Consider the following 17,967-nt stretch of genomic DNA (forward strand, 5'->3'; position numbering starts at 1 on the left):
GCCACAGGCAACTTCTCCACTGGCTCACTTCTCAACTCTTTTCACTGCTTAGTACATCTCCCCCAAAGTCTCTCACATATACCATTTCTCACACACATGGGATACACAGATAAACACACATACTGCACATGAGACACAAAGTCAGACCGTCACACGGACACACATAGAACCATACTTTCCAACTCTCTTGGAAGGTCCAGGAAAGTCAGGGAGTTGGGGGGGGGGGGGGTGCTAAAGTTGGCCAGTTTACCAGTTCCAGCCACTTCACGACTGAAGTGAGCGGCCAGGAGATTGGATGACACAATTCACATTCAAGAGTTTGGTAAATTCTGCAAATAAGCAGCCTAAAAAGAGTCCCATGGGGGCTGTTTTTGCAGTCAAAAATGGGGGATCACAGCAGATATGCAGATGGTAGGGACAGAATTTAGTGTAAACATGAAATGGGACATCGAAAAATAACATTGGTATTACACATGCTTTTAGCATTAGTCACAAAACATTGTTTAGCCTTACACCAGTGGTTCTAAAACTGTTTGCTTGGTAACCCTGGGGTGCTCCAGGGCACTTGCAGGGGTGCCTTGGATTACTGGTCGAGGATATAATTAAAATTATTTATGGTCAAGTTAATAGGCAAAACCAGTGGTGGTGGCTGTCAATCATAAAATATGTGGCTAAATAAAAGTAAATCCTGTCCCTCACCACACAACTGAACCTAACGATGACCTATAAACACAATTTACTTAATTTAATATTTCAAAATTCCTTAATAAGAAACATTTGGTCTAGTGGTGCCGTGAACATTTTTTTTGATACTCCATGGTGCTGTGATTCAAAAAAGTTTGGGAACCACTGCCTTAAACATTAGTTCTGGAACATCAGTGGTTTCCAATGTTTTTCAATGTTTCTACTTATATTGAGTAAGTTACAGTATCTACTTAACATAAATAAAATGTTCAATCCTCTATAATTATCCTTATATCATGTTCATCATCTTGATGGAGGTTTAGGATACTCTAAGACATTAGTCTTTGTTCCAACCACCAAAAATGTACATGGCCCACAAATAGCCACATAATATTTAATAATAATAAAAATATTATATCAGGGCACCAGGCTACTACCAAGTGCTCCCTTCAATAATCGTTTTTGAGAAGAGGATGAGGGAGAACCTTAAAGGGGATCAGTATGATTTGCCGATGGATGGAATGCCAGCTGTCAGTATACCGACAGCGGCATGCCTTCCATCAGAATTCCGACAGCCCCCCATTAAGGCCCCTATCCCTCCCCTTTTCCCTACCCTAACCCTCCCTTGGGGGTGCCTAACCTTCCCCGGTGGTGCCTAACCCTAACCCTCCCTGCTTGGTGACTAACCATAACCCCCTCTTCCCCGCTGCCTAAACCTAACCATTCCCATTTGATGCCTAACCCTAACCTCCCCCTCTAAGTGCCTAAACCTAACCCTCTCTCCCCGGTTCCCTAACCCTAACCTTTCCGTCCCTGCTCCCTAACACTAACCCCCTTCTCCTGCCTAAACCTAACCTCTCCCCCGCTGTGAGGACGATCGGAATGCCGGCTGTCGGTAATGTGATACTGGCATCCCGTGCGGCGTCGGTATGTAGCATTGCGTCCTCCTTCGGGATCCCGGCGTCGGTATATTGACCGCCGGGATCCCATCCATCTGAAAGGTAACTGCTTCCCCCTTAAAGAGTTTCTTTAGTACAGCAGCAGGCACTGCTTCTTACAGTAATAAAGGGATTTTTTTTCTCTGAAGCCCTCCTCACTGATACAGAGAAGTTTCTCCTGACCATGTAAATCAAACATCTCCCAGATGGGAGGAATGTGCACCCTGCAGTAACAGCATGTACTATTACAGACAATAAAGAAAATAAAGTACAGTAGCTATAATAGGCTGCCTGTGTACTGTCCAGAAGGGCCATTAGTTTAACCTGAAGATCTAAAAGCATTGATGGTAATAATCCATTAGAACCTCACCATTGATGGCAGTCTGTACACATTGGGCATCGGAACCAAACCATTCAATTCCCATCCCTAGTGTAAGCACCACAAATCCATGTATCCATCCTGCTTTTTGTAAATGGATCAGGCTGGGGGTTATGATGTAATGGTGTGGGGATTTTTTTGTTTAGCATAGGCCCCTTAGCACCAACAGAGTATGGATTAAGTACCACAGTCTATTTAAGTATTGTTCTTCATGGCCATAGTCTACACATATTCTAATGGTTAATTCCAGCAGGACAATGCACCACAGGGGTCATTCAGGTGCGGTCTTTAGATCGTTATCATGTGCAAAGTACCGATGTTCTGTAATTTGCGCATGCGCAGGACCTGTTCTGCGCGTTTGCGAGTAGGTCCTGTGATGTCTGAAGCAGGACAGCAGGAGACTGTCAGTGATTGACAATCTGCTGCTGCTTGGGAGACAGTCAGTGATGGACTCTGTTTAGGGAATGGGAAGAGGTCAGGGATCTCTGTCGTAGGAAAGAGATCCGATGCTGCATCCTAGTACGCAGGTCAGATCACTACTACAAAAGGAGGCATCTGCTTGTAATAGATACCTCTTGCTGTAATACCACACAGCACTATCACTGCTGCTTCCAGGGAAGCTTCTGTTATAGCACCTCCAACAACATCTGCAGTAAACCCCATGTCACAAAGCATATTAAGCTGACTGCAGAAATATGATAATGAGTTCAGCGTACTCCAATGGCCTCTACAGTTACCAGATCTAGAGGGAGATTAATCAAAGCTTGGAGAGAGAGAAATAAAGTGGAAAGATATAAAGTACCAACCAATTAGCTCCTACTGTAAATGCCATTTTTCAAACGCAGCCTCCAAAATGACAGGAGCTGATTGGTTAGTACTTTATTTCTCTCAATTTCTCTCTCTGAGTTTTGATAAACCTCCCCCATAATTCCAACAAAGTACTTTAGGGATGTGATGGAATGGCATATTTGCAGCATAAATGTACAGCCAACAAATCTGCAGCAACTGTGTGATGCTATCATATTGTTATGGATTACAATTTCTAAGGACAAATTCTAGCACCTTGTAGCATCCGTGCCTCAAAAATAGACCCTTTTATGGGAAAAAAAGAGGAGCATTCCCAGTACTAGAATGGTGTACCTAATAAAGTGCACAATGAGCGTATATATACACCTACATACAGTATATACACACTTATATACACACAGACATACTGTATATTATAATGCTTAGTATATGCTTAATACTAAATATACATATACAGTTGTCTGTATGCAATAAATATTGTAACAGTAGTCTGTATGCAATAAATATAACAGGTAGTATTTATCATTAATTTATTGAGATTGTTATTATAATACACATTTCATGTTTTGCTTAGTATTGCTTTAGAGCTTAAAATATGCGTCTACGCCATGGTATAGTCATAGCCATATAGCACCTTTCTATACATTACGTGATTTAGGATTGTGTGGCACAAACTCTTCAGATTCTGTTATTCTGGGTCCTAGGTTAAAAAGGATCAGAACCCTTGGTATATTGGTATGAGCATGCCATAAACATTACCTCCTCAATTTCAAACGATTCTGGAGTCTGGAGTCTGTGCCGAACGGTTCTTTTCATTAATGCTCTAGAGAGAACTTTGGAAACCTTGAGTGTTCTGACTGTGCCTGGCATGTCAGGAAGACTATGTTGTTTCACAGGTGTAGTAAGCATACATAGCTGGGTTCCTGATCTTTGGGAAAGTTTATCTCCATTTTCTCCAGCTGGCAATTGGTCCTTTGGCAAAGCTGCCAAAGAGTTTTCATCCGTACTATGCAATCTTTTTAGGAAAACCTTCAAGTTACTTGAGTCTTTTAAGGGCTCTTGGTGATCTTGGTTTTGATTTGGTTCAGCTTTAATAATACATGGACTTGGGTTTTCATCAACTATTTTCCCCTGTTTGGAAAATTTCCAGAGAAGCTGTCTTATTCTTTTTCGCTTTTCCTGTGTCAGTGTAGATGTTTTCAGTGACTTTTCCTTCTGATCTTCACCTTTTTTAATGGTGTTAATGTTAACGTCTCTTAGTAAAGAGGAAAAGGCATTTGTCACCTGCTCTAGGACCTCCAGCTGACGGAAACGACCTAAAGAATAATAAAAAAAAAAAAATGTTTACAGATAGGAGTATTCCCGTCAAGAAACTGTTGACTGGTTACCCTTACAGCTTTCACATGCATTACTGATAATCAGGGTCATATCCCCTGGTTTGGGCTATATCCTATTTATGTAAAAAGTGAAGGCAGATATGCAGTTGATATTAATTAAGGACTAGACAGCCATAGAATCACCTACTGCTTGGCTAAAGGGTCACTTCATGCTTGATGCTCTGATGTCAATTGATTATTTTTCCCCTAAAGACATAATGGGACTTATTCATAGTTAGATGGAAACATGAACTGCATCTTATTTTGTTTCAGGTTACATTTTATGTTATTGCGCTTGTGATTGTGTCCAACTAGGGAGCTGAGACAGTGGCTGAAATAGGGGCATAATTCAGATATGATCGCAGCAGCAAATTTGTTAGCTAATGGGCAAAACCATGTGGAGCCACATGGAGCCATCGCAAAGGCACAGCAACTGCATATACCTCACAGCGCACATGCAGACCCTTTGATAATCGTCAGCTCAGGTAAATAAATGCCAAGCAGCATGGCAGCCTGAACAGCCTGAACAGAGATGCCCAAACATGGCTGTGACAAGCCTGCATTCAATGCCCACAAATGGTGCCTGACTGTCAATCACTATTAGACTTTGACGCACGCACCGTGCGAAGCATATACATGAGCAATCTAACAATAATTGCTCAATTGCAAAAACATAATCTTAGTGTCCATCTTTCATAGGCATCTTAATGAGGGTTTAGGCAATAGAATGTGTTTTACAACTGAAAACCGACTATTATTTATTAATCTATTGTTTGGATCGATTTAACATATCGACTGCTAGTAAATCTCTGCTTTGCAACAACCACAGCAAAAAACATTGATGTTTTCCCAAAGCTCTATTCTTGCCTGATTTTGGTCGATTTTTAACGCTGGTGAATCTCCAACATGCAAAATCAACCTAAAATCAATCAGACAGAAATCAGTAGAAAACACAAAATGGATATTTACTGTAGTAAACATACTCCAAAAGCTCCATCCTTCTGGAGGTATCTGAGTTGTGTGTGTTCTGACCCTGATGTAAGTGTAAGTGTAATGTTGATAATGATGACTACGTGCAATTGGTTACATATGGCGAAAACACACCTATTTACGAAAAAGCCCCAAAACGGTTGCAACACTATTATAACAGTGATTTCTCTAACGTCCTAGTGGATGCTGGGGACTCCGAAAGGACCATGGGGAATAGCGGCTCCGCAGGAGACTGGGCACAAAGTAAAAGCTTTAGGACTAGCTGGTGTGCACTGGCTCCTCCCCCTATGACCCTCCTCCAAGCCTCAGTTAAGATTTTGTGCCCGAACGAGAAGGGTGCAATCTAGGTGGCTCTCCTGAGCTGCTTAGAGTAAAAGTTTAAATAGGTTTTTTTATTTTCAGTGAGACCTGCTGGCAACAGGCTCACTGCATCGAGGGACTAAGGGGAGAAGAAGCGAACTCACCTGCGTGCAGAGTGGATTGGGCTTCTTAGGCTACTGGACATTAGCTCCAGAGGGACGATCACAGGCCCAGCCATGGATGTGTCCCGGAGCCGCGCCGCCGGCCCCCTTACAGAGCAAGAAGAGTGAAGAGGTCCGGAAAATCGGCGGCAGAAGACGTCCTGTCTTCAATAAGGTAGCGCACAGCACCGCAGCTGTGCGCCATTGCTCTCAGCACACTTCACACTCCGGTCACTGAGGGTGCAGGGCGCTGGGGGGGGGCGCCCTGGGACGCAATAAAAATACCTTAAATGGCTAAAAATACATCACATATAGCTCCTGGGCTATATGGATGTATTTAACCCCTGCCAGTTTTCCACAAAAAAGCGGGAGAAAGGCCGCCGAAAAAGGGGCGGAGCCTATCTTCTCAGCACACAAGCACCATTTTTTCCTCACAGCTCCGTTGGAGGAAGGCTCCCTGACTCTCCCCTGCAGTCCTGCACAACAGAAACAGGGTAAAACAAGAGAGGGGGGGCACTAAATTGGCATATTAATATATACAGCAGCTATATTAGGGAAAAACACTTATATAAGGTTATCCCTGTATATATATAGCGCTCTGGTGTGTGCTGGCAAACTCTCCCTCTGTCTCCCCAAAGGGCTAGTGGGGTCCTGTCCTCTATCAGAGCATTCCCTGTGTGTGTGCTGTGTGTCGGTACGCTGTGTCGACATGTATGAGGAGGATAATGGTGTGGAGGCGGAGCAATTGCCTGTGGTAGTGATGTCACCCCCTAGGGAGTCGACACCTGACTGGATGGTCTTATGGAAAGAATTACGTGATAGTGTCGGCACTTTACAAAAGACTGTTGACGACATGAGACAGCCGGCAAATCAGTTAATACCTGTACAGGCGTCTCAAACACCGTCAGGGGCTATAAAACGCCCGTTACCTCAGGTCGATACAGACACTGACACGGACACTGACTCCAGTGTCGACGGTGAGGAAACAAACGTATTTTCCAGTAGGGCCACACGTTACATGATCACGGCAATGAAGGAGGTTTTGAACATTTCTGATACTACAAGTACCACAAAAAAGGGTATTATGTGGGGTGTGAAAAAACTACCCGTAGTTTTTCCTGAATCAGATGAATTAAATGAGGTGTGTGATGAAGCGTGGGTTTCCCCCGATAAAAAACTGCTAATTTCTAAAAAATTATTGGCATTATACCCTTTCCCACCAGAGGTTAGGGCGCGTTGGGAAACACCCCCTAGCGTAGATAAGGCGCTCACACGCTTATCAAAACAAGTGGCGTTACCGTCCCCTGATACGGCCGCCCTCAAGGAACCAGCTGATAGGAAGCTGGAAAATATCCTTAAAAGTATATACACACATACTGGTATTATACTGCGACCAGCAATCACCTCAGCCTGGATGTGCAGTGCTGGGGTGGCTTGGTCGGATTCCCTGACTGAAAATATTGATACCCTGGACAGGGACAATATATTATTGACTATAGAGCATTTAAAGGATGCATTTCTATATATGCGAGATGCACAGAGGGATATTTGCACTCTGGCATCAAGAGTAAGTGCGATGTCCATTTCTGCCAGAAGAGGATTATGGACGCGACAGTGGTCAGGGGATGCGGATTCCAAACGGCATATGGAAGTATTGCCGTATAAAGGGGAGGAGTTATTTGGGGTCGGTCTATCGGACCTGGTGGCCACGGCAACGGCTGGAAAATCCACCTTTTTACCCCAAGTCACCTCGCAGCAGAAAAAGATACCGTCTTTTCAGGCTCAGTCCTTTCGTCCCCATAAGGGCAAGCGGGCAAAAGGCCACTCATATCTGCCCCGGGGCAGAGGAAGGGGAAAAAGACTGCAGCAAACAGCCTCTTCCCACGAACAGAAGCCCTCCCCCGCTTCTGCCAAGTCCTCAGCATGACGCTGGGGCCTTACAAGCGGACTCAGGCACGGTGGGGGCCCGTCTCAAGAATTTCAGCACGCAGTGGGCACACTCGCAAGTGGACCCCTGGATCCTGCAGGTAGTATCTCAGGGGTACAAATTGGAATTCGAGACGTCTCCCCCTCGCCGGTTCCTGAAGTCTGCTTTACCAACGTCTCCCCCCGACAGGGAGGCGGTATTGGAAGCCATTCACAAGCTGTATTCCCAGCAGGTGATAATCAAGGTACCCCTCCTACAACAGGGAAAGGGGTATTATTCCACGCTGTTTGTGGTACCGAAGCCGGACGGCTCGGTGAGACCCATTTTAAATCTGAAATCCTTGAACACTTACATAAAAAGGTTCAAGTTCAAGATGGAGTCACTCAGAGCAGTGATAGCGAACCTGGAAGAAGGGGACTATATGGTGTCTCTGGACATCAAGGATGCTTACCTCCATGTCCCAATTTGCCCTTCTCACCAAGGGTACCTCAGGTTTGTGGTACAGAACTGTCACTATCAGTTTCAGACGCTGCCGTTTGGATTGTCCACGGCACCCCGGGTCTTTACCAAGGTAATGGCCGAAATGATGATTCTTCTTCGAAGAAAAGGCGTCTTAATTATCCCTTACTTGGACGATCTCCTGATAAGGGCAAGGTCCAGAGAACAGTTAGAGGTCGGAGTAGCACTATCTCAAGTAGTACTACGACAGCACGGATGGATTCTAAATATTCCAAAATCACAGCTGATTCCGACGACACGTCTGCTGTTCCTAGGGATGATTCTGGACACAGTACAGAAAAAGGTGTTTCTCCCGGAGGAGAAAACCAAGGAGTTATCCGACCTAGTCAGGAACCTCCTAAGACCAGGCCAAGTGTCAGTACATCAATGCACAAGGGTCCTGGGAAAGATGGTGGCTTCTTACGAAGCGATTCCATTCGGCAGATTCCACGCAAGAACTTTTCAGTGGGATCTGCTGGACAAATGGTCCGGATCGCATCTTCAAATGCATCAGCGGATAACCCTGTCTCCAAGGACAAGGGTGTCTCTCCTGTGGTGGTTACAGAGTGCTCATCTCCTAGAGGGCCGCAGATTCGGCATTCAGGATTGGGTCCTGGTGACCACGGATGCCAGCCTGAGAGGCTGGGGAGCAGTCACACAGGGAAGAAATTTCCAGGGCTTGTGGTCAAGCATGGAAACGTCACTTCACATAAATATCCTGGAACTAAGGGCCATTTACAATGCCCTAAGTCAGGCAAGACCTCTGCTTCAGGGTCAGCCGGTGTTGATCCAGTCGGACAACATCACGGCAGTCGCCCACGTAAACAGACAGGGCGGCACAAGAAGCAGGAGGGCAATGATGGAAGTGGCAAGGATTCTTCGCCGGGCGGAGAATCATGTGATAGCACTGTCAGCAGTGTTCATTCCGGGAGTGGACAACTGGGAAGCAGACTTCCTCAGCAGACACGATCTTCACCCGGGGGAGTGGGGACTTCACCCAGAAGTCTTCCACATGATTGTGAACCGTTGGGAAAAACCAAAGGTGGACATGATGGCGTCCCGCCTCAACAAAAAACTGGACAGATATTGCGCCAGGTCAAGGGACCCTCAGGCAATAGCTGTGGACGCTCTGGTAACACCGTGGGTGTACCAGTCAGTGTATGTGTTCCCTCCTCTTCCTCTCATACCAAAAGTACTGAGAATCATAAGAAGGAGAGGAGTAAAGACTATACTCGTGGCTCCGGATTGGCCAAGAAGAACTTGGTACCCGGAAATTCAAGAGATGCTCACGGAAGACCCGTGGACTCTACCTCTAAGAAAGGACCTGCTCCAGCAGGGACCATGTCTGTTCCAAGACTTACCGCGGCTGCGTTTGACGGCATGGCGGTTGAACGCCGGATCCTGAAGGAAAAAGGCATTCCGGATGAAGTCATCCCTACCCTGATCAAAGCCAGGAAGGATGTAACCATACAACATTATCACCGTATTTGGCGTAAATATGTTGCGTGGTGCGAGGCCAGGAAGGCCCCTACAGAGGAATTTCAACTGGGTCATTTCCTGCATTTCCTGCAAACAGGACTGTCTATGGGCCTCAAATTAGGGTCCATTAAGGTTCAAATTTCGGCCCTGTCAATATTCTTCCAAAAAGAACTGGCTTCTGTTCCTGAAGTTCAGACGTTTGTCAAGGGAGTACTGCATATACAGCCTCCTTTTGTGCCTCCAGTGGCACCTTGGGATCTCAATGTAGTTTTGGGATTCCTAAAATCACATTGGTTTGAACCACTCACCACTGTGGACTTAAAATATCTCACATGGAAAGTGGTAATGCTGTTAGCCCTGGCTTCAGCCACGCGTGTATCAGAATTGGCGGCTTTATCCTATAAAAGCCCTTACCTAATTTTTCATACGGACAGGGCAGAATTGAGGACTCGTCCTCAATTTCTTCCTAAGGTGGTTTCAGCATTTCACTTAAACCAGCCTATTGTGGTGCCTGCGGCTACTAGGGACTTGGAGGATTCCAAGTTGCTGGACGTAGTCAGGGCCCTGAAAATATATGTTTCCAGGACGGCTGGAGTCAGAAAATCTGATTCGCTGTTTATCCTGTATGCACCCAGCAAGCTAGGTGCTCCTGCTTCTAAGCAGACGATTGCTCGTTGGATTTGTAGTACAATTCAGCTTGCACATTCTGTGGCAGGCCTGCCACAGCCAAAATCTGTAAAAGCCCATTCCACACGGAAAGTGGGCTCATCTTGGGCGGCTGCCCGAGGGGTCTCGGCTTTACAACTTTGCCGAGCAGCTACTTGGTCAGGGGCAAACACGTTTGCTAAATTCTACAAATTTGATACCCTGGCTGAGGAGGACCTGGAGTTCTCTCATTCGGTGCTGCAGAGTCATCCGCACTCTCCCGCCCGTTTGGGAGCTTTGGTATAATCCCCATGGTCCTTTCGGAGTCCCCAGCATCCACTAGGACGTTAGAGAAAATAAGAATTTACTTACCGATAATTCTATTTCTCATAGTCCGTAGTGGATGCTGGGCGCCCATCCCAAGTGCGGATTGTCTGCATTACTTGTACATAGTTATTGTTACAAAAATTGGGTTATTGTTGTTGTGAGCCATCTTTTCAGAGGCTCCTTCTGTTATCATGCTGTTAACTGGGTTCAGATCACAAGTTGTACGGTGTGATTGGTGTGGCTGGTATGAGTCTTACCCGGGATTCAAAATCCTTCCTTATTGTGTACGCTCGTCCGGGCACAGTATCCTAACTGAGGCTTGGAGGAGGGTCATAGGGGGAGGAGCCAGTGCACACCAGCTAGTCCTAAAGCTTTTACTTTGTGCCCAGTCTCCTGCGGAGCCGCTATTCCCCATGGTCCTTTCGGAGTCCCCAGCATCCACTACGGACTATGAGAAATAGAATTATCGGTAAGTAAATTCTTATTTTTACACTTAAGATCATACTCGTTTTACACAAATAAACAATGCTTCATATTTAGGGGTATATTCAATAAGTGTCTGAAGCTGCCGTCTTGTCGGAAGGACGGCAGCTTCCGAAAGATTTAGGTCGGAAAGAGTTCCGACCTATTCATTAGGGGGCCATTTTTTCCGACAAGTCAGGAATTCCCTACTTGTCGGAAAGCTGTCAGAAGCCGCCGATCTGCATGCATTGTCAGACGCGGGGCCAAACCCGACAGGTGTTTGCCCCGTTTCCGACAATGAAAATCCGACTTTTAAAAAAGTCAGATTGACACTGTTGTGACCAGGTCAAACCTGTCGGTTTGGCCTGGTATTAATAACTATTAAATAGAGAGCTGTCGGATCCTTTCCATCGGAAAGGGCCCGACAGCTATTGAGGGCTGAGCGGAGGAGACGGGGAAGAGCAGCGGGGAGAGCAGGAAACCCAGCAGCTGCAGCAGCGTAGCAGGAGGATGGGGCACCATTGCGGGTGTCTCCCGCTGCAGATTCCAGCTGCCATCCTCCATCAGCCTGGTGGTGTGCAGTTGAGACCTCTCGCGGTTTCACACGCTCTCCTCCGGTGGCTGCCCTCACAGACGTCTCCCGTGGTCAACATCGCGGGTGTCTCCCACTCTTGATTTCTGCTGCCATCCTCCATCAGCCCGGCGGTGTGCAGCTGAGACCTCCCATGGTATCACACGCCGCCACCCGGGACCGGAAGCAGGGGGTTGATCGGCGGTTCAATTCATGCTGCCCGCGGCTGCCTTCCCTGCTGGTCAGCTTGATCCTGAGGCACTATAGCTTTAAGCTGGTGCGGAGCTGATGTGTCCCAGGTAAGCTGCTGATCGCACAGACAACTGCAGCCGCTTGCTGGAGCCAGGTGGACGCTGCTGTGAGGTCTGGATGCGGTGCCCCATCCTCCTGCTCCGCTGCTGCAGCCGCTGGGTTCCTGCTCTTCCCCGTCTCATCCTCTCAGCTCCCTCATCTCCTCAATCTGACTGTTTAAAGTCGGGTTGAGATTGTCGGGAACAACCAAATCCTGTTGAATTTGGCCGTTCATTGAATAGGTCGTGTCGGAATGGATCCGACTTTAATTGAATATTCCCCTTAGTTGGGGAAGGGGAACCCTGCACACATACTGTCACATACTATCATAATAACAGTGTAGCTGAGGTGTAGACAGCTAATATGACGTCATGCCTGGCTGTCAACCTATTTGCCCAGCCAGCCCCTCATTATGTGCAAGTGCCAGCACTTAAGAATTACACAGCAGCCCCCTGTCCTAGCTTTCTACAGGCTTTCGGCACCTGGCTGAGTTCCCTGCAGCGTCATGATGTCAGTGTAATGGAGAGGAGCCAGCCATTCCTGCAGACAGCGGGGAGAGACACTAAGATGAAGAGCAGCAAAATCGGAGAAAGAGATAATAGGAAGAAGAGAAGTTGGGAGAAAAGGATAAGCTGAGAAGTCCTGAGGCAAGTTGAATCATGGGGGGTAGGGTCATAAGTTGAGGTGGAGGCACAGCGTTTTGGGAAGGTTTGGAGTGATTGGGGGGGGGGGCAGTTTGGGAGTGACTAAGGTACATATGACATTATTCAGCTTCGGTTGAATTTTTGCTAAATTAGAAAAACTACAACTGAGTGCGATCACATGCTGCGGTCCGCCCAGCACAGAGCAAGGCCACCCAGCATGCTAATGGCAGCCAGCGATGTACTTGCAATTCATTTGCAATCACATCGCAGTCCCCTCAAAACAACTGTAACCCCCAGCCTGCACAGAATGAAAACAGCCAGGACCCACCCCCGTTCCCAACGCCAGACCCTTGCAACGGTGCGTCGCTGCCCCACAAACACCACTGCCTGTCAATTAGGCAAACACATCTCCCTACCCATGCACGTGCAAGTGCGGGCCCTATGCCTGCACACTGGGCCGATATTCAGGAGTATGCGATCGCATCTCAGATGTAACGTATACTGAATAAGGCCCATAGACTGATACTTTAGCGATACAATCGATAGAGCTTTTGTACAATTGTTGTAGTAACAGGGTTATTGCTTGCCCCAGACAAATATAAATAGAAAGAAGAACCAGCTGCACTAAATACAAACAGGGGCGTAGCCAGAACATTTTGAAGGGGCCCCCGTCCCAATGCTTCTAGAGAGACACTTCTCTGCAGCAGTTATTCATTTTATGCCCTATAATAGTGCCATAGTTAATTTTCTGAACCATAGTAGAGCCTTATTTAATGCCTCATAGTAGTGCCCTAGTTTCTTTTATGAATCGCAATAGTCTGAATTACTTTGTGGAGTGCGCATGTGCAGCAGCCGCACTGCGCGTGTGCACCCTGGGAGCTCAGTGAGATGCTATCAGCATCTCAGGGCTGCGATCGCCTCTGATTGACAGGCAGTGGCGGACGCGGGGCAGGAGGGGTGTGCCAACGGATTTAGAACGCTGTTGGTGGGGTGCGGTCCGGACAACGGAGGCATGTCCGGACCGGTGGGGGAGGGGGGGGAGACGCGGCGGCTGTCTGATGTCACACGCAGCCGCTGCAACCTGGGACATGGCGAGTAGCGGCCTGCCAGCGCGCAGGAGCTGCGCTGGCAGAAAGCTACACATCAGCTACAAAAGCATTGCCACTGTGCAATGCTTTTGTACCTGTGCGGGAGGGGAGGTAGGGCCAGACATGCGGGGCGGACTAGCCCTGTGCTGGGCGCCCCCCCACATGTCTGTGAAACTGATCGTAGATGCTAAATTTAGCACATCTACGATCAGTTCTGAATTAGGCCCTATGTCACATTTCAGAGCTGCTAGTACACATAATGCCGCAAAGTACCCCCAATTCACATTATGATATATAGTGCTCCCTGTTCATATTGTGCTTCACTACAGTGCACCGGTTCATATTATATAACATTAAAATGCCATCCAGTTCATTTTATACTATACTACAATGAGCAGGTCCATGGGCATACTTAGATATATTGCAGGCCCCAAGGAAAACGTTTGAAAGGACCCCTACTTACCACCCAATGGCAAAAAATGTATATAACACATGTAACTTTGACAGGGAAGGTGGCCCCTCTCAGCTCTGGGCCCCATAGCAGCTGCACTGCCTGCACCTATGGTAGTTACGCCCTTGAATACAAATTTTATAATAGCAAAACAGAGCATAGTGTTCCCGCTAGTGGATAGGGTATCTTAGGTCGACCACTATTGGTTGACATGCATTAGGTCGACACCTGAAAAGGTCGACATGAGCATTAGGTCAACATGGCAAATGTCGCCACATGATAAGGTCGACATAAGATTTTCACAATTTGTTTTCATTTTTTAAACTTTTTCATACTTTACGATAGTGATGAGCGGTTTCGGTTCCTCGGAATCCGAACCACCTCGAACTTCACCCATTTTACACGGGTCCGAGGCATACTTGGATACTCCAGTATTGCTCGGTTAACCCGAGCGCGCCTGAACGTCATCATCCCGCTGTCGGATTCTCGCGAGATTCGGATTCTATATAAGGAGCCACGCGTCGCCGCCATTGTTCACTCGTGCATTGGAAATGATAGTGAGAGGACGTGGCTGGCGTCCTCTCACTTTGTTTCAGAACTTTCAGGGGGCTGCAAATATCTTTATTCTGGGGACCAGCAGTATTATAGGAGGAGTACAGTGCAGAGTTTTGCTGACCAGTGACCACCAGTATTATACGTTCTCTGCCTGAAAAACGCTCCATATCTGTGCTCAGTGTGCTGCATATATCTGTGCTCACACTGCTTTATTGTGGGGACTGGGGACCACCAGTATTATATAGGAGGAGTACAGTGCAGAGTTTTGCTGACCAGTGACCACCAGTATTATACGTTCTCTGCCTGAAAAATGCTCCATATCTGTGCTCAGTGTGCTGCATATATCTGTGCTCACACTGCTTTATTGTGGGGACTGGGGACCACCAGTATTATATAGGAAGAGTACAGTGCAGAGTTTTGCTGACCAGTGACCACCAGTATTATACGTTCTCTGCCTGAAAAACGCTCCATATCTGTGCTGCATTGTAGTATATAGTAGGAGTACAGTGCATAATTTTGCTGACCACCAGTATATAATATATAGGAGTACGGTAGAGAAGGCCACTGCTCTACCTACCTCTGTGTCGTCAAGTATACTGTCCATCCATACCTGTGGTGCATTTCAGTTTTGCACAGTTTGCTGACCACCAGTATATAATATATAGCAGTACGGTACAGTAGGCCACTGCTCTACCTACCTCTGTGTCGTCAAGTATACTATCCATCCATACCTGTGGTGCATTTCAGTTTTGCACAGTTTGCTGACCACCAATATATAATATATAGCAGTACGGTACAGTAGGCCACTGCTCTACCTACCTCTGTGTCGTCAAGTATACTATCCATCCATACCTGTGGTGCATTTCAGTTTTGCACAGTTTGCTGACCACCAGTATATAATATATAGCAGTACGGTACAGTAGGCCACTGCTCTACCTACCTCTGTGTCGTCAAGTATACTATCCATCCATACCTGTGGTGCATTTCAGTTGTGCGCAGTATATATAGTAGTAGGCCATTGCTATTGATGATACTGGCATATCATTCCACACATTAAAAAATGGAGAACAAAAATGTGGAGGGTAAAATAGGGAAAGATCAAGATCCACTTCCACCTCGTGCTGAAGCTGCTGCCACTAGTCATAGCCGAGACAATGAAATGCCATCAACGTCGTCTGCCAAGGCCGATGCCCAATGTCATAGTAGAGAGAAAAAAAGAAGAAGAGAGAGCGCAAGCAGACTACATGTACATTTGAACAAATTTATTCATAAAATAAGTTAAATCACAATCAGTTAAAAAGTGACATTAGTTAGAACTAATAATATATTCAATTCAACAAAGAATCCACACTCGGCATATGATATATAATAGTCCCACAGTACTAGTGCACTAGTAAATGATGCAATATTCGGTATACGTTCTTTGTTAGAACCAATGATCCATCAGTCTGGTGTGATTAGTGGTGGCTGATAATTTGATATGCAAATTTAAAAAAAAATATATAGCACTTTAGAAACAGTTCCAAAATGAATGTTTTCCTTTATTCTATATAGTAGTGATATTCTTGCTATTGGATAAACCGGTTTTGTAAAGGTATCATACTGGAATTAGGTGAAGTAAAGTGCATGAGCTCCGTCTGTCACTCTCTCACTGTGACTAGTATCCGGAGCTGAATTGCTTACCGCTTCCACAGATGTCCCAGCGGTACTGACCATGAACCGGGCGCCGCTCTTTCTAGCGACTCGACCTCCCGTTCTCCTGCCGGACCAGTATGGTGAGCTCAAAGGATCCAGGCACTCGTCAGTCCTACGAGTTTATTTATTCTATACCCTCAATCTCTGCCAGAAGTGATTGACCAGCTCCATAGCCACCTGCATTGGTCCCGCTTGCTATACGGGGACCGTGGCTTTCATTTGATTCATTCTACAGTGCTCAAATCATCTGGAGCACCAGCGATCCGTTTTGGAGGCGGCAGTGAAAGAGATATCCTGCCATACTGGTCCGGCAGGAGAACGGGAGGTCGAGCCGCTAGAAAGAGCGGCGCCCGGTTCATGGTCAGTACCGCTGGGACATCTGTGGAAGCGGTAAGCAATTCAGCTCCGGATACTAGTCACAGTGAGAGAGTGACAGACGGAGCTCATGCACTTTACTTCACCTAATTCCAGTATGATACCTTTACCAAACCGGTTTATCCAATAGCAAGAATATCACTACTATATAGAATAAAGGAAAACATTCATTTTGGAACTGTTTCTAAAGTGCTATATATTTTTTTTTTTTAAATTTGCATATCAAATTATCAGCCACCACTAATCACACCAGACTGATGGATCATTGGTTCTAACAAAGAACGTATACCGAATATTGCATCATTTACTAGTGCACTAGTACTGTGGGACTATTATATATCATATGCCGAGTGTGGATTCTTTGTTGAATTGAATATATTATTAGTTCTAACTAATGTCACTTTTTAACTGATTGTGATTTAACTTATTTTATGAATAAATTTGTTCAAATGTACATGTAGTCTGCTTGCGCTCTCTCTTCTTCTTTTTTTCTTCCAATTGTTTAGGGTGTGCTAATACCCTTTTCCCTTGAGAGCAGCAGGCAGCATTTTCAACCTAGGCTCAGTAGGGCGCTTTTTCTTTGTTTTTTCTTTCATAGTAGAGAGTATGTAAAATCCAAAACACAAAAGTTCAGTAAAATTACCCAAAAATCAAAATTAAAAGCGTCTGAGGAGAAGCGTAAACTTGCCAATATGCCATTTACGACACGGAGTGGCAAGGAACGGCTGAAGCCCTGGCCTATGTTCATGGCTAGTGGTTCAGCTTCACATGAGGATGGAAGCACTCATCCTCTCGCTAGAAAAATGAAAAGACTTAAGCTGGCAAAAGCACAGCAAAGAACTGTGCGTTCTTCTAAATCACAAATCCCCAAGGAGAGTCCAATTGTGTCGGCTGCGATGCCTGACCTTCCCAACACTGGACGGGAAGAGGTGGCGCCTTCCACCATTTGCACGCACCCTGCAAGTGCTGGAAGGCGCACCCGCAGTCCAGTTCCTGATAGTCAAATTGAAGATGTCACTGTTGAAGTACACCAGGATGAGGATATGGGTGTTGCTGGCGCTGAGGAGGAAATTGACAAGGAGGATTCTGATGGTGAGGTGGTTTGTTTAAGTCAGGCACCCGGGGAGACACCTGTTGTCCGTGGGACGAATATGGCTATTGACATGCTTGGTCAAATTACAAAAAAAATCACCTCTTCGGTGTGGAATTATTTTAACACAAATGCGGACAACAGGTGTCAAGCCGTGTGTTGCCTTTGTCAAGCTGTAATAAGTAGGGGTAAGGACGTTAACCACCTCGGAACATCCTCCCTTATACGTCACCT

General features: G+C 46.3%; 1 protein-coding gene across 3 annotated transcripts in view; it reads right to left on the bottom strand.

Annotated features, from left to right (window-relative positions):
• ITPRID1 (ITPR interacting domain containing 1) overlaps positions 1 to 17,967 on the bottom strand; it is a 478,387-nt gene that overhangs the window by 173,463 nt on the left and 286,957 nt on the right. For all 3 annotated transcript variants that reach the window (XM_063922570.1, XM_063922569.1, XM_063922571.1), the window contains one exon: positions 3,568 to 4,124. In XM_063922570.1, coding sequence (XP_063778640.1) covers positions 3,568 to 4,124 — 557 coding nt within the window. The remainder of the gene's footprint in view (positions 1 to 3,567; positions 4,125 to 17,967) is intronic.

Source organism: Pseudophryne corroboree, chromosome 5 (assembly GCF_028390025.1).
Source record: "Pseudophryne corroboree isolate aPseCor3 chromosome 5, aPseCor3.hap2, whole genome shotgun sequence".
Lineage (NCBI taxonomy): Eukaryota > Metazoa > Chordata > Amphibia > Anura > Myobatrachidae > Pseudophryne > Pseudophryne corroboree.